Source organism: Diabrotica virgifera, chromosome 2 (assembly GCF_917563875.1).
Source record: "Diabrotica virgifera virgifera chromosome 2, PGI_DIABVI_V3a".
In the NCBI taxonomy this organism is placed as follows: domain Eukaryota; kingdom Metazoa; phylum Arthropoda; class Insecta; order Coleoptera; family Chrysomelidae; genus Diabrotica; species Diabrotica virgifera.
This window is the reverse complement of record NC_065444.1, coordinates 68,978,276-68,999,495: the sequence shown is the minus strand read 5'-3', so window position 1 is coordinate 68,999,495 and position 21,220 is coordinate 68,978,276. Positions and strand designations below refer to the sequence as shown.

General features: G+C 31.6%; 2 protein-coding genes across 2 annotated transcripts in view; one reads left to right on the top strand and one right to left on the bottom strand.

Annotated features, from left to right (window-relative positions):
• The window catches only part of LOC126880068 (interferon-related developmental regulator 2), a 39,130-nt gene extending 27,503 nt beyond the window's left edge, over window positions 1-11,627 (bottom strand). The window contains exon 1 of the mRNA XM_050643727.1: window positions 11,331-11,627. Within this exon, the coding sequence (XP_050499684.1) occupies window positions 11,331-11,361 (31 nt within the window). The 5' untranslated portion in view covers window positions 11,362-11,627. The remainder of the gene's footprint in view (window positions 1-11,330) is intronic.
• A 166-nt stretch (window positions 11,628-11,793) lies between these two features.
• LOC126880069 (beta-1,4-galactosyltransferase 7) overlaps window positions 11,794-21,220 on the top strand; it is a 34,200-nt gene continuing 24,773 nt past the window's right edge. Inside the window, exons 1-3 of the mRNA XM_050643728.1 lie at window positions 11,794-12,288; window positions 12,342-12,762; window positions 13,472-13,618. Coding sequence (XP_050499685.1) covers window positions 12,186-12,288; window positions 12,342-12,762; window positions 13,472-13,618 — 671 coding nt within the window. The 5' untranslated portion in view covers window positions 11,794-12,185. The remainder of the gene's footprint in view (window positions 12,289-12,341; window positions 12,763-13,471; window positions 13,619-21,220) is intronic.

The window sequence follows — 21,220 nt, the reverse complement described above, 5'->3', positions numbered from 1 at the left end:
TTTGAAGATCAAAATTCATTGTCTGGTAAAACACCCCTTTTAGTAGGTGCTTTCGTGGTTGGTGCTTCTTAAAGATAAATTTACTTTAAAAAATAAGCAAAATACTTTAAAAATATAAGATAGGCATTTATTGAGAGAGAAAACCTAAATATGCATTATTTTTAATACATCAATAAGCAATAATGTTAATGAGGTCCTATAAAACCAAGATAACCTCAAAAAATAACACTTGGCATCTCACTAATGTGTGATATATTATCAAATATCAAACAAAGAAAAGTTAAGCAGGTTATTCACCAAAGATCAAGGTTCCTATTTATATAGTTCTCTCTGTTAAACAATATGACGCATAAATACTATAATCAAGGTCAATATTAAGGATTCAATAATAATAAATGAATAATTCACTACAACCTACTGTAGACAAGAACTAGAAACTAGAATAATTCTAATTGAAAACTCTGTATTTTAAAAAGGTTTCAAATTTATAAATAAAACATTCCTTTATGTTTTGACAAAGATATATTTGCCCACACCAAATCTGCCTTGGTTGTAGCAGGCCTAAACTTAGATTTTTGAAAAAATGTCTTCCAAAAAATTGTTAAGTAGAATTTGAATTTGTCTCAATTGAAAAAGTGGAAAATTTTTTGAATTAAAAATCAATGTTACAGATCTCTATTTTTAAACCTTTTGTGTTGATTGGCTATTGAACTCAATAAACATATCCATGGCTAAAGGACCCTGCACACATCTTATGGAAAATATAATGTCACTCAAATTCAATAAAATTTACATGAATAGATTCGTCTCGAAATTATGATCATTTTATATCATTGTGTCAACTCTGAATTTTGCTTATTAACCCATTAACCGCCAAGCAAAGAAATACTGCAATAATATGTAATATATTTAATTAACTAGAGTAAAATAAACTTAAACATTCGTAAAAAAATTGTTTTACACTTTGATAATGGCAGGTGTCACAACAACAAAATGGTTCGTTTTCAAACCTTTGGCGGAAATGAGATATAAAAATTGAAATACACAATTTTATTTTTTGTGAAAAGTCTCAAAACATTTAGAGTGTAAATGGACCTGGAAGTTTTGATAAACAAAAATAGTATGGTTAGAACATTGCCTACACCTTCTTCAGCTTCTTTCTCAAAAACGAAGTCGAACGGCCCTCTATCTTTTTTAGAAATTATTTTAGATATTTCCAGTTTACACTTTCCAATCCTGTAGAACATTGCCTACACCTTCTTCAGCTTCTTTCTCAAAAACGAAGTCGAACGGCCCTCTATCTTTTTTAGAAATTATTTTAGATATTTCCAGTTTACACTTTCCAATCCTGTATCTTGCACTGTGCCAGTTGCATAAATTCGACAAATCGACATATTGTCTACAACTCTACACAACCGCCCTTATGTAGCCCCCTCCTCCCCTCCCCCACCCTAGATTATAACAAAACTGAATACCAGAATACCCATCTTTCTAAAGGTACGTATCCACTACGTTCGTAATATTGGACCACCGAGGCACTGCCGCACGGTCGTTGGCGCACTGTTGCACGGTCCGGGAGCGCCAACCATCCACTACGTTCACGAACCTCTTGCACTCCGTGCTCCCTGCAACTGCTCCAATCGATATGGTATGCGCTCCTCTACATATAAACCGACACCAATTGGAACGCCGAGGCGGAGCGCGCACGGTTGCACGGTCCGGGAGCGCCAACCATCCACTATGTTCACAAACCCCTTGCGCTCCGCGCTCCCTGCAACTGCTCCCATCTACATGCATGCGCTCCTCTACATATAAATCGCCACCTATTGGACCGTTGAGGCGGAGTGCACACTGTTGCATGATCCGAGAGCGCCAACCATCCACTATGTTCACGAACTTCTTGCGCTCCGCGCTCCCTGCAACTGCTCCAATCGATACGGTTTACGCTCCCTTACATATAAACTGCCACAGATTGGACGCCGAGGCACAGTGCGCACAAATGCACAGTCCGGGAGCGCCAAGCGTGTCCACTATGTGGAGCAGTTGCAGGAGCTCGGAGCGCAAGCATAGTGGATACGTGTTTTTACACATAATAAAGAGATATCCCAACAAATTACTGCCTGTGCATCACCTTTAACTTATTCCTGATCAGACAGGATTATATGTCGACTTCCGCCAATGGTTCGTTATCGAACCATTATTTTCAAACACGAGATTTGAGGACTCAGAATTTTTTTTTGTATTTTTATAACAATTGGTGTAAAAATAGGTTAAAAAAATAATGTTTTAATTTATTTGACCACAAAAGTGTTATGTCAATAAAATTATTACCGTAAAAATAAAGTTGTGTCGAAGGATTGCAAATGTCGGACATTTAGAAAATATTTTTGTGATGAAATCAGGAGTTTGGAAATTAAACAAAATTAAATTTAGTTACACTTATATCTTCTGGTTGCTTAAAAAATACAAAGATTTAAAAAAAAAATTAACGAATTGTCAAAAAAAAATTCTACAAAAAAATAGTGCGTTTTCGCACCTTTGGCGCTAAATGGGTTAATGGCATACATTGATATAAATAAATCTAAAATCAAATGGATACATAGGTAAGTTACGACAGAGAAAAAAGATTTTATAATTTTCTACTTCTCCATAAATCTCATGCAGGTCAATTGTACCAAAGTATAATACTTCCTCCAATCGCCTTAGCTCACTCTGGGTTTAAGCTGTTGTGAATAGCACCTATACTAATAGTATTTATGAATGATATTTTTATGGACTTTAAAAATGTGATTTCAATACATTTTAATTGCAATTTGTGTCGTTATTAATCTAAATTCACAGTTGGCGCAATGATATGAAGTGATCGTAGTTTTGAGAGGAATCTATTCATGTAAATTTTATTGAATATGAGTGACATTATATTTTCCATAAGAGGTGTGCGGAGTCCTTTCGTATTAAAAATTGTTTGTGCAGTTAGCAATTCTATTGTCAATTACTTCAGTTAAGATTTACATCTCTGTAGACCTTTAAAACACAACATTTAAGATTGTTAATTTCATATTAATAATAGTAAGAAAGCAATATTTTCTAATTTTCACTCCAGTGAAATTAAAATGCCTTTTAATGATAGGTTTGAAGACTGTAGCTTTAAATGTACAGGAGGCTCTTCTAGAATAACGCCCTACTAATATTTTTCTCATGAGCATCTTTCAGTGTGTCACAGTTTTTCGATTTCTTTCTAACGCATTAAATTGTATGTGACAGAAAAAATCGCACGTCGGTGATTACATTTCGTCGGTGGCATTGATAACATTTATTCTAGTTGTCAATAGATGGCGCTATAATCGAAAAAAAATATTTACGAATTTTATAATATATCTACGAATATAATCTGTACAATTTATAAGACTATACAAATCAAAGAAAATACCATTTTATAAATGCAATAAACACAATTGATTTGTTTTTATGCCAAATTGCAAATAAAATGTGACAACTGTCAGATTTAGCTAAAATGTCATGTTAGAATAAATGTTATAAATGTATATTATCACGGACTTACCTTTTTTTCTATCATTTGTGACGCACTGAAAAATGTTCATGAAAAGAAGCATAGTATTGTTTACAGTACAATTCATCATGTTCAAGTATGATAGAATTGAAGAAGCAACAATTTATAGATGTTTGAAACAAAGAAAGCGAGGAATTTTTGCAGAAGCCCCATACTTAGTAGTCATTGTCATTAATGAAAATAACACATTCAAAGAAGAAAAGTGCCTTCATTTTATTTCCCTATAAGTAGGTATACCAGTCCCAGCTATCTAAGAGACTCATTAATATTCAGCTCAGCAGGGTGCTCTTGTGAGGTGTAAAATTACACAAACAAGGGATCATTTCATAAAACAGCTAGATCCCTGTTTGTGGAATGCCACACCGCCAACAATAGCACCCCACTGAGAGGAATGTTAATGAGTTTCTAAGATAGCTGGTACTACTTTAATAAGACTACTTTGGACAAACATTTTAGCAGATATTAATAGTGATCAAACTTTGTCAAACCCAACAAGAAAACATCGTGGAAATATTTGACTTTGCTTTGGAGAAGGACAATCGAAAATTTGTACAGGAAGTAGCAAACTATCATGTTACAGTATTGCAATTACCATCTTGTGAGGTGAATTACTAAGTGACTCAATACCAAAAATTTCATCTGAAAATAAGCTAAAATATTAGCAGAGGAAGAAAAATTCTGGAAACTAGATGATTCTACCATAAAACTGCTATCATGCCTTTCTAATTGAAGTAGGTATACCTATTTTTCATTCTAAAGTTGATTGAACATTGTGATATCTATTTCACATAATAGGTGTATTATTACGTTTTCTTCAATCAGTATGTATTGCCGGTTCTGACAAATGGAACCAGGGTTGCAAAAAATATGTTTTTTTAATTTCAAACAAAACACATGTTTTTTTTTTGTTTTAAACATTTTTTTTTGTTTTTAAATTGTATGTTTTAACACTAGAAAGCCGGAGGGGCCAATTTGGCCCCTGTTGCGATTTAAAGTTATTGTAGTTCTTTTATTTGAGGCAATAATATTTTCATATTTTATGACTTTTAATATTTTGATACAAATCCTGATTTAAAACAAAAAAATATTGTTTACTAAATTTATTTAATGGTTTTTTTAACAAATCTACCATAGAAGTCTAAAGGGGCCAAATTGGCCCCGTGTAAGTTATTATCGTTTTCTGGTAAATTCGACGATCCTTTCTTTCATATTCCTGTCGAATGGGTAAAATTATATTTATGTATGTTTATTGTAAATGGTTACCCTTATACTGGTACTGATCATCTACGTAATAAAGATACAATTGTTGGCGAACACAAGTGAACACAAAGATGCAATTGTTGGTGTAGAGGACCAAATGACGCATCTTTATACTACAAAAGCAACTTCAAGACGATGGCCTATGTACGTGTTTTATCATACTCTTGACTTGGAAGCAATAAATGCATGGATTATTTATAAAGAAATAACTGGAAGTAGACTCAGTTTCTGTAAGTTTATTTTTCGGCTGTGTGAAGAATTATGGGCCCCATACCTTATCTCCCGAAATCTGGAACTACGTCTAGCAACACCAGGTCTACCAACAACTATCACTGTTACTATCCAAAAACGAAAAAAATATCAGTTGAAAATATGTTGTAGAGGAAATCATACTTCAAATCATTGCCACGGTTGTAACAAGGCAATGTGTGGCAAATATCAAAAACTGCAAATTGTATGGTGTTCCGAATGTTTTTTATTGGCAGCGAATGTGTTAAACAATAAAAGTAAAAAATAAAATTAGATTCTACCGTCTAGAGTTGATTTAATTTCTTTAAACTGAGTTTTAATTGATTAAAGAACGTGGGGCCAAAATGATCCCTTCCGGCTTTCTAGGTAGGTATGCTAAGCCAGACATTCTAGTGTTAAACAAATAAAACTTGTTTAAAACACATGTTTTTTTTTTGTTTTAAACCTTTTTTTGCTTTAAACATGTTTTTTTCTTGTTTTTAAACTCAATGTTTTAAACAAATAAAACTTAGAAGAAAACATTGTTTAAATCATATTTTCTTAAACGTAACATTAATTGAAGGTGTTTGATCTATTATTCTACTAAATAATAGATAAGAAATTGCCTGGGGAACCCCAGACTATTTATTATTTATAAATTCGCATTCCAAGTTAGCTATTGCAATAACCTCTACTTTCAGTTATTTTGTGGTGACCGCAGCTCATTTTTTGGCAAATTTGCTTGATCATCGCTTTAGTGGAAATAAACTTATCATCCATCCATTATAAATTAATCATCCAGAAGCATTTTCAATTATTATTATTATTACCAGGCAAAGTGTGTACCCTTTAAACTTTAAACCATATATGTTTTCTAAACATCTAATTGAGAATGTAAAACCATTGGCATGGTGGCGTTCTCAAGAAAAATATAAATACTACAGCATTGAAACTTGCTCAACAGCTTCACAGAGCTATTGCATCGTCAGCCAACATAGAAAGACTCTTCTCATCATATGGTTTACCATACCAAACTATGTGATCAGCTAGGCCCACTAGGCAATGTCAAAGCTTCTAAGTTGGTTTCAATTTTTAAAGAACTTAATTCCATCAGTGATGACGTGATTGATCAGATTGTTGATTTAGATTACAATATTACTATGAGACTGAAACAGTTTTGAGAAATTGATTAACTCTTGTATGCAAAATGTTTTAAGTTTTCCATTTTTTTTCTGCATTCTGATTATTAATAAATAAATAATATGTATGTTAAAAAGTTATTTAATAATTTTTTTTGATGTTCATTATACATATTAATAAAGAAAATGAAAAAAAAAACACTTGTTTAATTTAAGTGTTTTAAAAATGTTTTAAACAAAAACTATTTTAAACATAAACAAATGTTTACAACATGTTTAAAACTGTTGATTAAAACGAAATGTTTAAAACGAAACAACCCTGAATGGAACTGAAACATGGGCTTTTGCCAACAGGGTAAGAAGGAAGAGATAAGAAGATGATCAGAAGTAAGAGATGTGATCCAGAAGATTGCTGTTAACATGATAATCACCCAAATGAAGCGAAAAATATCCCACACCCAAGCCCAACTTAGACAGACTTTACCATGTTTCATGCTATAGTCAATCCCACCTTGACTTTTGTTGTTTATTTGGGTTTATATGACTGAGGACACTAACTCCATTCACCAATTTTACTATTTTTTATTTTATTAGTCGTTTTTTTCGTATCTTATCCTAAAACTACTATTAATCTCTAATAAACAATTCTACTAATAAATAATTATTTTTCTATTTTTTTTTTAAATAATTTTTTATAATATATTTTTTTGTATTTTTTTAAATGATGTTCTCAGAGTTCCACAGCAAAAACAGCAACATTCTTCTTTAGCCCTCTACTTAATTCGAAAGCTTTTTGACTATAGACTGTCCAAGTTCGTCATTCATTTTTTCTACATATTTTTTTAATATATTTTTCCTTCTTTTTTTATTTTTTATATTATATTTTTTTTAATATATAACAATTTACAAGAAATACCTACTTACTCTATATTTTACAATTACAATTTAAGGTTAATATCTAAAATATGTTTATGCAATAGTCGTTATACCAACTCACAATGTTAACAAATAGTTTAAATTAATGACTTAATAGTTTAAATTAACCTTTACTTTACAGTATAAGGAACATAGGCAATGCAGTCCTTAAGAGAGTTTTTAGCGCGGTGATGCCGATTTTATCAAAAATAATTTGTAATCGAACATTACAGAGATTAAATTAAAACTATTTTAGACAGGCAATCTACAATTTTAGGATTTTTTTTCTTTTATGGCGTTTGAGAACTGTGTCCATTTAGCCAGCAACACTTCTTGAAATCGATGCCTCACCATATACCAAGACCATTATGAATCCATCTCCGAATCCATTACAAAAACAATCCAGGGTAGGTAAGGGGAAAAAAAACTTTTCACGCCCAGATCGTTCAGGGTGACTAACCACATACTAAGTAGGGATACGGGTATTATTAATTTACACAACTAATTTTATAATCTAAAGTTTCAATTTACACAACTTAACAATTTAGAAGAATCCTAGAGATTGACGGTTTGTTCAAAGCTAGTAAGTTCATCAGATTATATGGTGGATAAACGTTTTAAAATTTTAGGATTCATATGCGTAATAACTATAATACAGTAAGGTCTCGTTTTATGCAGTGGATATGTTCTTCAGAAAACCACATATAAAAAAATCGCATAAAAAAGTCTTTACTTGCATTGAAAAAGTAGGGATACATTCCCGTTTGTCCACTAAAAATTGTGTCTTTGATGTTTTTTTCTTCATTGGTCCAAAAAAAAGAAGAAATTTAAAATGCAGACTAACGATATTGAGATTGCAAAAACCTCTTCTATATGGAACATAAATCTTTACGACACTGAATTAAATGTTTCAATCCAGAAATCAAAATACTGCAACTTGAAATCAGCAACATTTAAATTTAATTTCAAAACAATTATTACAGGTTAGGTCTGGATCCCGCATATGAAAAAAAAGTTGATTAATAGCAAGCTGAAAATTTGTTAATAGCTTAAGGGTGTCTAGTCGGACAAACTTTGATATATGGGAACACAGAAACAGGGGAAGTTTTAATTGTGGAACAGGTTAAAAATTTGGAATGGTCAGACCACGAAAATGTCACATGTATTTTGTCCGACAGAACTTCCAATTGATTCGTTACCCTTTCATTAAACTCTCATGCAAAAATCAGACTGCTATTTATTACCTGTCATAATTACTGTCATTTGACATGTTCTACGTGTTCCACTCATTAAAATGCTCATTTGGTGATAAATAGCAGTCTGATTTTTGCATTAGAGTTTAATGAAAGGGTAACAAATCAATTGGAAGTTCTGTCAGACAAAACACACATGACATTTTCGTGGTATGACCGTTCCAAATTTTTAACCTGTTCCACAATTAAAACTTCCCCTGTTCCAGTGTTCCCATATATCAAAGTTTTGTCCGACTAGACACCCTTAAGCTACTAACAAATTTTCAGCTTGCTATAAATCAACTTTTTTTTATACGCGGGATCCAGACCTAATACCTTTCAATGCGAAATTCAGATTGATATAATAGCTGCATGGTACATCATGTAACAAGGGGAATACTCGAATTGCAAACTCTCAGACTACTGGATGGGAATAGTTAATATTAATTATACTAATTATTAATAATAGACATTTTTGAATAAAATACCAACTGCATAACTTCAAAATCGCATAAAAATAATCCGCATAAAAAGTATATCAAATAAACTTAAACACATAAAATTGTAGTTTGCCCTTCTAGAATAGTTTTAATTTAATCTGTCTAATGTTCGATTACAAATTATTGTTGATAAAATCAGCATCACCACGCTAAAAACTCTCATAAGGACTGCATTGCCTATGTTCCTCATACTGTAAAGTTTAGGTGGGACGGACTATAGTACTGAAGGTTGCTATATGTGTATCAGAGTTTGTACAACCATAGGATCTGAAGCCCAACTGTCGGGTACAATGGTGATTAAAATGTTAAATGGAACTGGGCAGAACACATAGGAAGAAAGGAAGACAACCATTGGACAAAGCGAATTCTTGGGTGACCAAGAGCAATTAAGAGAAATAGAAGCAGACCTCAAAACGGACTGATGACATCAAGCAAATGGCGAGCCACGAATGGTTACAAAAACAACAAACATGAATTAATGGACACACCTAAGGGAGGTGTACATCTGACAATGTATGGAACAGCTGTTGAAGATGATGAATTACATGCAAAGGATTTTGTCAGTTTAATAAAGAAGGTAAAAGAACAGTTTATTACACCCTTATTGATATTATAAAGCTCTACATCATCATCAGTAGCGTTACAGCTCTTTATGAGGCAAAGCCTTCTTCAGAACAATCCTCCATTCGCCCCTGTCTCTGGCAACTCTTCTCCATGCTCTAATTCCAATAGATTTTAAATCATTTTCTAGGTTGTCTTGGTACCTAAGTCTCGGCATCCTCTTGCTCGTTGTCCTATAGGCGCTTTGATTACATAACCTATCCATCTGAGGCGTGCTACCTTAATGAATTTTACAACGTCAGTTTCTCCAAAACTTCTATACAACTCAAAGTTGTAACACGTGCTCCACAAACCTTGTTCTTTTATGCCTCCATATATCCGTCTTAGGTTTTTCGCTCAAAACGTTTGAGCAGTTCTTGGTTATTCTGTGTAAGTGACCAATTTTCTGAACCATATGTTAGCACTGGTCTTATTAGTGTTTTGTAGACAGTCAATTTAATTTGTCTAGGTATTTTTGAGGCCATCTGTCTTCTTAAGCCATAGTAACACTTATTATTGGCGAGCACTATTCTTCTTTTAATTGCTTCACTGACATTGTTATCTTTAGTTAGCAGCGATCCTAAGTATATGAAGGTGTCGACACCTTCCAGTTCTAGGTCGTCAATTATTATTCTTGTATGTGTCAGGTTACTTGACCTAGAGGAACATATATATTTGGGCTTTTGAACATTTACACCTTAATAAATCTCTACAACCAACCCAAAAATTATGAAATAAACAAAAATCTACACTAGTTATCTAATCCATAAAAAAGTAAATTCCTTTCAAGGACAAACATTAAGATGAATCATCAATATATATATATATATATATATATATATATATATATATATATATATATATATATATATATATATATATATATATATATATATATATATCAATGAATCATGAATCATTGGATTCTAAATATTCCAATGTAATGTACATATTCCAATGTAAGTTAAAAAAAATTGATCAATATAAAAATTATGTAATTAATCTCCTCAAATAATTATCCATATTGTCTTGATTAACCAGATTGAGTAATATATCAAACATATGTTTCTTTTGGAAGCTTACCAAACTGATTTATTTACAAATTATACAAACAATAAAAGAGGCAGCAACAAAGAAACTAAATAGATAATATTTAAATTTATTATGGTGAAATATTGACATATTTTTATAGCTTTACTGCATCCACAAACAAGGGTATAAAAACATAAAGAATGTGTAGATCATGTGAATAATTGAATAGTCATGTTCCAAGAAACATTAACTTTTGCACAATTTTTCTTGCCAAAATAATTAGTATTATAGGTACACATTTTTAAAAATAACTGAGTAACCTTCCAATGTTGAAAATTATTCTTATTTTAAGGAACTAGCTCGATTTAGAAAAGTATCTTGTGATAGACATCTATAAATATTAATTTATAAGTAGATAATGGTATTAGATATAACCTTGACAATTTTTTTATTATTTAAATCTATTATATCATCCTGTTCATACGTGAGATATATGTTATTAAATTAGAATTAGAAATCGTCCAATTATTTATTAGTTCATGTCTATGTTGAAAGACGTTAAATTGGCAATTCAAAAACATTGATTCTGAAAATCAATGTTGCACATTGCAGCTAAATGTGTGCATATTGTGCAATGGTATTTTGGAACGATGTTACAGATGTGAAGTGGAAAACCCACTTTTCATGACATGATAATCATCGCAATATATAAAAATATGTATGTGCATGCCATATGCCACCAATTTGTGGAACTTTAAAGCAAAATTATCGTTTGACGTAAACCACACGATACTTGGCGTCTTATTGCCTATGTCCATAAAGGTGAATTTCGTAGGTAACTTAAAATACTTACCAGACCTTCCCTTTCGTTTTCCTTTCGGCATGGTCACAAAATTAAATAAACTTATTCTTAAATTTACTAAATAAAACAACTAATTTAGCACTTAATCAAGACGGTAGACTGTTTTTTAAAGTGTTTTGACCACCTATACTCGACACTTGACATTTAACTTTAGATGAAAATGTTGTAAAACTCAATAACATGGTTTCAGTTGAACAGAATGTGATCAACTTCGCTTCTTTTGACCGCGAAAAAATGTTATATTGTCACTTTCCGCATAGATTCGTGCAACTTCGGATCAGCGCGTTTGCGCAGAACCCTGATTCACTGACAATTTCACAAGAAAATTTTGATCAATACGCCTAATTTCAAATTGTAATATTGCACAATATTGATTATTTTGGTTAAATATTTATTAAAAATATTTTACCTTGTTTAGTAAATGCAATGGAAACTAAAATTTAGCTGTTAGTTCTTACGTTTCATATTCTGGGACAATCTTATTAGATGTGATTTTGCAAACGTATTTAATACATAAATAGGTACATTAAATTCAAATAAATTAAGAAAATGTACAAATCTAGCGTATTTACTTATTAAAAAATTTTGATGTTTATATTTTCTTCTGTCAGATCAGTGTTTTGTTTATTTTATCATTTCTCTGTATGTCTGTCGGCAATTTTCGCTGGCAGTCCAATTTTAGGCACAATCGATTTCAAATTTGAAAGAAGAAAATGTTAGGTTCGGGGTTGAAAAGTTAGGTTCTTGGGTTTTAATCAGGAATTAAAAATGTTTTATTTATATTTCTTTTTACAACTCTGACGAAAAGATGAACATGAAAGATAATTACTTAAAAAATAAGTAAAAATGCGAGTCAAAACTTTACGTCTTTCATACCCTTATTATTTAACGATATGCCTTGTTGTAATGTTTATCTTTTCAGCTATTTTAATCTTCTACATCTTAACAGGTAGTACATATTCGTCCCCAAGGAGTATTATTCAATAATTATATGTATTTTAGAACTTAATGGATGTAATTGTTCCAATGAAAAAACTACTTTTACTGCAGTTATATCAAAGAAATTGATCAGCTCCAAACATAAGCTCGCAGTATTGGTACCATATAGAGAGAGATTTGAAGAATTGATGGAATTCGTACCCTATATGCACAATTTTTTAAATAAACAGAAAATAGTGCATGATATTATAGTCCTAAATCAAGTAGACCAGTTTAGGTTTAATAGAGCATCACTTATAAATGCAGGATTTTTGGAAACAAAGTCAAATTATGATTATATCGCAATGCATGATGTAGATCTGCTACCTCTTAATACCCAACTAGTATATACCTATCCAAAGCAACCTATTCACATAGCTGCTCCGACACTACATCCTAGATATCACTATGAAAAATTTATTGGAGGCATTTTGTTAATTAATAGGTGAGTAATTATTATAATTTCGCTTGTGTTCTTAACATTGCTATGTTTACACCATGTGAAGTAAAATTTAGGACATCTATTGTATAAATAAAAAGCAAATATTGCAATAAAAGAATAAAAAGCGAAAAGGTAGATCGAAGTCAAATCCTATGTTTTCGAGTAGATCAATATGAATCCTGTGGGTCATAGGTACATGTGTGGAAATCATTACGATGTGGTCACATAACATTCAAGCTAGTATAGTTGAAAGAATATTATGTACAAGTTAAATAGGTTATTGAGAAAAAATTCTATGTAGCATTAAAGAAAGGGAATGCAAATTAACATAAATCACAAATGAACCGCATAGAGTCACTCTATACATACATACATACACATACACAATTTCTACAAAATAAAATATTAAGAGATGTTGTGAATGAACTTAGTATCTGAACGAAGTATCACTATGGTGATCTAGATATAGAGTAAGAGCACAAAGAAAAAATGTGGAATAAACAAGCGAAAGTTTTACTTTAATAAAATAATATCAATTTTAATAAAATAAGGTTTAAGCATTATCCCTAACAGTATAATATAAGTAAAACACTTTAATCATGAAGATGAGTATCTAAAGACTAGTAAAAAGTTTTGTATTGATCTCACTCTGTTTATGTGTATGTAAAAAGAATTTTCTTGATTCTTTTATGTAATTTTCTTACTGTTTTAGACTCCATTTTGAACTAGTCAAAGGCTTATCAAATAGATATTGGGGTTGGGGCTTAGAAGATGATGAATTTTATGTTCGTCTAAAAGATGCTCATTTAAATATAACTAGACCAGTGAATATTACTACAGGACAGAGTGATACATTTAAGTAAGTACAACTTGTGTGGTTTTGGTAATCAAATTAAGTCTACTTCAGTTTTTTAATACTGGGTAGAATACTGTTGTGTTGCTTAACATAACTCCTGCAATTGCAATATTGCTTTTCTGGATGTATTCCAGTCTTGAAATGAAAATAAAACACAGCTTGTTTTATTTTGGTTCAGAGATGATCAATCATCCCCTTACTGTATGTTTCACTGTCTTCAGAGGGGCTATATTATCTGCTCTAGATCATATAGCCCCTATAAGAGCAGATCATATAGGCCTTCTGAAGATCTCTAGCGAGAGTGAAACATATTTAAGGGGATGATTGATCTCTGAACCAAAATAAAAGATAAGCTCTCTTTCATTTTTTCAGTTTACTCATATTGTGAGTACACAGAACCAACTTTCGTTGGAATTTTTACCTAGACGAATGGTGAAATGTGACTGCATATTGTAGAGTCCTTTTTGTCTCATTTATTCGTCGTCTGCTTGCCTTGTAAATTGTAGAAGACAGAGATTAAGGTTGTACCCAGAAATTGGTTCCACGGTAGAGATCTTCAGATTTTTGGATCTGGGACTCAGTGGCGGCTTGTCCTATGAGGCAGGTGAGGCAGTGTCTCACCAGTATATCAATCCACTATTTACGTTATTTCGTTGTTTTATAATCAGTTTTTTAAATATAATTTAGCTTTTTGAAATTTCCTAAATACCTTTATTTTTATGAAAAAAATTAAAATCGGTACGGCCCTGACTCTTTATCTTCTTATATATCTGTCTTCCACGTGCCATTCCAACTTTCTCAAATCATTACAGTTGAAGCTAGCCTCACACCATCTGCAACAGTATGGGACAACGCCAACAGTAAAACCGGCAAAATTTGAAAAATGTTCCACCGATTCTAGGAACAAAATTTATCCATCCTTGAGGCTGGCCTCAGGCTCCGCGGAACGGAATAGGAATAGCCGAACAGCCTCAGGCTCCGCGGAACGGAATGGGAATAGCCGAACTGAACCGACTAGTACAAGCACAAGTCGATTGCAGATCATAGCTTTCTATGTATTAAACGTGGTATATATATGAATATTATACTACACGCGGTATATACGAATGGATTATTATATTTTAGAAGTTTATGGATATGCATTTAAAACAGTGTTCATTTTAAATCATTGTTCATCATCACCTAATATATTGTTCTGAAGCTATTTTTTCTTTGTGGCATTTATGTAATTTATTATTCTAAATGAGAAATAAGATTATACAATTTAACTTAAAAAATGATTTTATTAACGTTTCCACTTCCACATCGGACGTTTACATACAAAAGTAGTTTTTAAGTGTTTCAAAAATGTTGCATTTTGTGTTTGTGTTTTTTTTTTTGTAAAATATATAACTACATAATAAATTATTTTTATTTATTTATTTGTTACATTTACATAAAAAAGTAGTTTTAAGTCTTTCAAAAATGTTGTATGCTGTGGTTGTGTTTTTTTTGTAAAATTTTTTTGAACATACTTATTCAAATCAGAGTGAGCAAAATATTTAAGCGAATAATATTGCAATATAATTCCCACAGCCTTAGATCATTCCCCATATCTTCCACGATTTTTGAAAAAACGCACACTCTTTTGTTATGTAAAATTTGAAGTTTTCAATATGGAATTGGAATTCAAAATAACTCTATGCACTGAGGCTGAAAGCATTTGAGTCGATCGCATTCACTGGAAAAGTTTTAGAGAACTAATCGACAGCAAATATTTCTTGAGGATTTTTTTTCCGGAATTCTTTGTGAGGATATTTTGAATAAAAAATTTTTGTAGATTATTTGTCCGGGATTTTTTGTGGGGATTTTTTGTACGGAGATTATTTGTCCAGGGATTATTTGTCTGGGGATTTCTTGTCCAGGATTATTGGTCCTAGATTCGTCCTAGCGTTATGACATCACAAGATCAACCTTCTGGCCATTAAAGAGAAGCTAACCATAATAATAAACTTCCTCAGGTGTAGTGTGCTTCACCGCCTTATACTATCACGAGTCGCCCCTGCTGGGACTTCTCATTTTGTATTCCAGTCTTGTAATTTATTATAAAGGAACTTATATAGGTTTGTTTAAGATTCTGCAAGTTTTGATTTGTGTTCTAACCAAAATGTTTTCTGTTTATAAATGACTCCAGACTATTTGCTTTCTCAAATAGTTTTATATTTTGCCATAGATGTTTCTCATTATCTGTACTGTGCTAATAAACAGTATATCACCACATTCGTGCAAGATCTAGGTAGCTTGTTTTTTTTTTTGTTGGTACCTGTTAGTAATCACCAAAAATATCATCAATTCAATTGCTAAATAAACCTTTGTAGTAAACATACTTATAAGGAAAAATACCATGAACATACCTTGTAACATGGTTTGTTTTTAAACCAAGAGGAGTGATTCAAATTTACCTCGCTGTAATGCTTGTTTGTAATTGGTCCAACCGCAGGCAAGTTTACTCCACTGTTATAAAATTTTGACACTAATGACATTTATCAAATTTTGACACAATTGGCATTTCATAGGGTTTTTGCGATTTTTTGTATTTTTAGATTTTCAGTCTTAGACAAGGCGAAAACGGCGGGTTCGTTGGGAAAATATTTCCATGAGATTTTTTTGCATAAATACATTCGTGAGACATCCCAGAATAAGGTTCAAGAAGTCGCCCACGTGAAAAGTGGGCCAAATTTTTTTTAATAATTTTTTTTAATCGAATTGCAAAAATCAATGTTTTTGGACTGCACAATTTTTTTGTAGGTTTGTTGGGCCATTCTGGATAAAAAAGGTCTCTTATAATTTTTCTCTGAAGTTGATCGTTTTCGAGTTATAAGCCATTTAAAATTGAAAAAAAACGAAAAATGGCGATTTTCAAGGCAATAACTCGGTTAAAAGTTATTATTATGAAAGTCAGAAAGTGAATAAATCAAAGTTTAATGCCTCCCCTACAAGATCCCGAAAAAATTTTTGTCATTATTTTATTACTAAGCTGTTATTTTTAAGTAATAATATTGAGCGCCATGCACGTGGTAGGCGGCCGTAAATGTGAGTGCAAGTAAGATGCACAATTATTGGACTGCCGGAGTGGCATCTCTCTCGCACTCGCACTCAGCATTTACAGCCGGCTATCACGTGCATGGCGCTCAATATTATTACTTAAAAATAACAGCTTAGTAATAAAATAATGACAAAAATTTCTTAGGGATCTTGTAGGGGGGGCATTAAACTTTGATTTAGTCACTTTCTGACTTTCATAATAATAACTTTTAACCAAGTTAATAAGCCTTGAAAATCGCCATTTTTCGTTTTTTTTTTCAATTTTAAATTGCTTATAACTCGAAAACGATCCACTTTAGAGAAAAATTATAAGAGACCTTTTTTATCCAGAATGGTCTAAAAAAACCTACAAAAAAATTGTCCGTGCCAAAAATATTGATTTTTGCAATTTGATTAAAAAAAAATTGTTAAAAAAAATTTGGCCCACTTTTCACGTGGGCGACTTCTTGAACCTTATTCTGGGATGTCTCACGAATGTAATTATGCAAAAAAATCCCATGGGAATATTTTTTCCAACGAACCCGCTGTTTTCGCCTTGTCTATCTGCTTTTATATAAAAAATGGTTGTTTTTAGAACTCTTTAGCGATGTATTAATATAATATAATATTTATGGATTACCGTCGAGGGCCTACATGATCAACCAAAAAAGAAGAGGTATTTGGTGATTATTCTAGTGACTTTCTTGGGTGTGAATCTGTCTTTTTAGTTTACTCCTCCTGGTTAAAAAATAAACTTATAGTACAATTGTATTAGTTGCATATATTATTGATATAATTTAAGAAATATCCAACCACATACACACTCACACATGCATTATTATGCAATATCACTTTTCGTAAGTATGTTGTCAGAATATTGTGTAATAAAACAATGGTCAATTAATTTAATTTTTTATTTCCATTTTAAACCATATGAATAGTTCCTCATTATTTTAGGATTTGGAAATAATTATATATGAAACTGATCATTAGTATTAATATTCATTAACAATAATTATATTTTAATTATGATTCTTATAATTTGGTGTAACATGTAACCTATATCCTACCAGTATGTGCTCAGATAATTGACACTACAGTTTTTATCCGGTCTTTCAAGTATCTTAGTTCTTCCTCAAAACACAAGCAAAAATCTTTTACAAAGAGACTAAAAAATCATTTTTTTTATTTTATACCAGATTTTATTGAAATTATTAAAAAATTAGCAGTGCAATTTAACTACATACATACTAGACCGGGCAGTATCGTCGCCCTCGCTAGCGAAATTATTCCGATTCGATTTTTTTGCACAAACTTACCCAAAAAGAGGTCTTTATAACATATCCACAGGGTGCCGGGCGGTGCCGTGGTCGAAAAATTGTTTAAACAATTTTTTTAAACAAATTCACAAAAAACAAAAATAATTTTTTCATTTCGAACAATTTTTTTAAGATAATTTGGGGCATTCTGAGGAAAAAGGTCTCTTGTGATTTTTCTCTAAAATTGCTTGTTGTCGAGTTATACGCGATTTAAAATTTGAAAAATGTGAAAATGGCCATATAACTCGTCAACAATCAATTTTAGAGAAAAATCACGAGAGACCTTTTTTGCTCAGAATAATCCAAATTATCTAAAAAAATGGTTCGCTATAAAAAAATTATTTTTGTGAATTTGTTTAAAAAAATTGTTTAAATAAACAATTTTTCGACCACGACACCGCCCGGCACCCTGTGGATGTGTTATAAGGACCTCTTTTTGATTTAAGGCCCATTTATACATACCCGGGCCGTGTCTGTTCCGGGTCAGTGCCGAGTCCGGGTATTTTTATTGCGATATTCACATACAACCGGGTTGTGGCAGTGTGCGTAACGGGCCGAATAAGAGAGGAAAATGTTATTACATATCTCTGTGTAAAAGATAGTTGAAAATATTTCGGCTTGGATAAAAGATCTCACCTCTATTTCTTGTCTGTTTTCCAGCAGTCGCGTTCACAAAACAATAAAATCGTGTTTATACAAGTCCCTGCGATCCGTGTCATTTTCGTGCATCGCCAGTGCCGACAGCAAAAATATCGGCTGGGATTAATTTCAGACCGGGCCCGGACGGGCTCCGTCCGGGAAACGCCAATGTATAAACATGCTCATAAGAGTACATATTGTTTTTTTTTTAGACCGGGCCCTGTCTTAACACGGAACGGACACGGCCCTGATATGTATAAATGGGCCTTAATAAGTTTGTGCAAAAAAATGTAATCGAAATGATTTCGCTAACGGGGGCGACGATACAGTTGGACTATAGCGCTAATTGTTAATGATTAAAAATAGCAGCTTTGTAATAAAATAATGACAAAAATCTCTTCAGGACCTTGAAGAAGGGGTTTGAAACTTGATTTGGTCACTTTTTGAATTTCATAATAATTTTTAATCGAGTTATTAAGACTTGAAAATGCCAATTTTCGCATTTTTCAAATTTTTAATCGCATATAACTCGACAACAATCAATTTTAGAGAAAAATGACAAGAGACCTTTTTCGCTCAGAATGTCCCAAATTATCTTAAAAAAATTGTTCGAAATGAAAAAAATATTTTTGTGAATTTGTTTAAAAAAAATTGTTTAAACAATTTTTCGACCACGGCACCGCCCGGCACCCTATGGATATGTTATAAGGACCTCTTTTTGAGTAAGTTTGTGCAAAAAAATCGAATCGGAATAATTTCGCTAGCGGGGGCGACGATACTGCCCGGTCTGTACTATGAATTAAAAAAAACTAACTTTTGCTCTAAATTGTCATAGAACAACTTTTTTAAGTTCACTTCATTTTTTTAATCTTTGTAAAAATGCGAGCTTTTTGAATATGAAAAATAATGTCATCTACGAGCAATATTTTAGAAAATATTCTAAGCGTTTTTAAGTTATAAATGACAGTAATTTGCAAAAGATTTTGCTTTAAAAATGTCATCTGTCATATGGTACCACTAGAATTACTGTAACTTCATTATTTTGACTAATTTTATTGCAAAAACATCTCTGTCATTAGCAAATTGAATAACTTTAAAACTAATTGATGGATCGATCTAAAATTTTGAGGGTTTGTTAAGTATCACAAAACCCAACTTCGGGCACAATATCATAGGTATATATTGATTTTTACAAAACTTAAATAATTAGCCTAAATAATTAAAGAACTAGGATATAGTCTCATTTTATGGGCTATAGCAGGGGTGGGCAATCTTTTTTTGGTAAGGGCCAAAAAAGTTTTTGGTCCTTTATCAAGGGCCGCATTTGTTAAATTGACATATTCAAATTTTTAACTTTACTATAATTTTGATTAAATGACGTTCTTTGGGCTGTGAATTTGAATCCTAGCTTGGTAGCAGATTTTTCTTTATAAAAATTTAATAAATAAAACTAATTTCTTTCCTTGTGGGATCGGTACTCACTTGAGGGACAGCAGATGTTCGATATAATTAGCGTCTCTTTGTAAAGACAATGAAGTCGACTTTACCAAGTATCAAGACATTTACTCAACTATATGACACTATAATCTTATTGCGAAATCGACTTTACCATGACAATGGCCTTTATTAGTTGTCGAGGCATTAAAGAGCGTATGCGCAAAATTTCGGACAAATGCTTTTTAAATGCATTAATTTTTTTCAAATCCTGAGAAAACTAATAAGTATTTTTGAAAAATTTAAACGCAGAATGAAATATTACATTATTACCGAAAGCCGAAAGTCCCTGAAAACCTCTATAATGTTTATTTTAATAAGTTACAGGGGTGCAAAAAAGAGAAATTTAAGTGACATTTTTAATTTCAAATATCTCATTCAAAATAAACTTTTGCGCCTGCTCTCTTAAGCTAAATAGAAATAAATACATAGTTCTTTTTTCCCGTTGCTATTAGCTATTTATATATTTAAAGAGAAATTTCGTGCTTAAATATATGGAAACGTCATTTAAATAAAAATAAATAAACTTATAAATTTGAAAAATTCTTAGATTCCCTTCACTCTTTTTTAATAATGTTCTGAAGCTGTGGCTAATAAAGCCACAATTTAAGTTTGAAATTAAATAAGTATATTTGACGTTTCGACTTCCTTTTCGGAAATCGTTATCAAATTACAATTTTTGAAAAAAATGACGAATTCCGAAATGGAAGTCGAAACGTCAAATATACTTATTTAATTTCAAACTTAAATTGTGGCTTAATTCCCAAATATAATATTAGGTACTGTTTTTGTTTTCTTTGAAAGAATTAGATAATAAAAAAATATTTCTGCTACATTATTTAATGATTTTAATGATGAAACATGAACGAATTCTAACTTTTTTATAAATATGATGAATGAACAGTTTCATTCAGTTTCATTTTAAAAGTTTCTGTGTGTATAAATTTGTGCTCTGCAATGTTATGTTTAAAATATTTAAATGATTATGTCCAGGTACAGTCAAAATCGCATGGCCCTTCAAAACTTATAAATTTAGCAAATGTGTCGCAGTTTTTCATTTCTAAAAATAAAGAAATTGCCTCCCTTAATT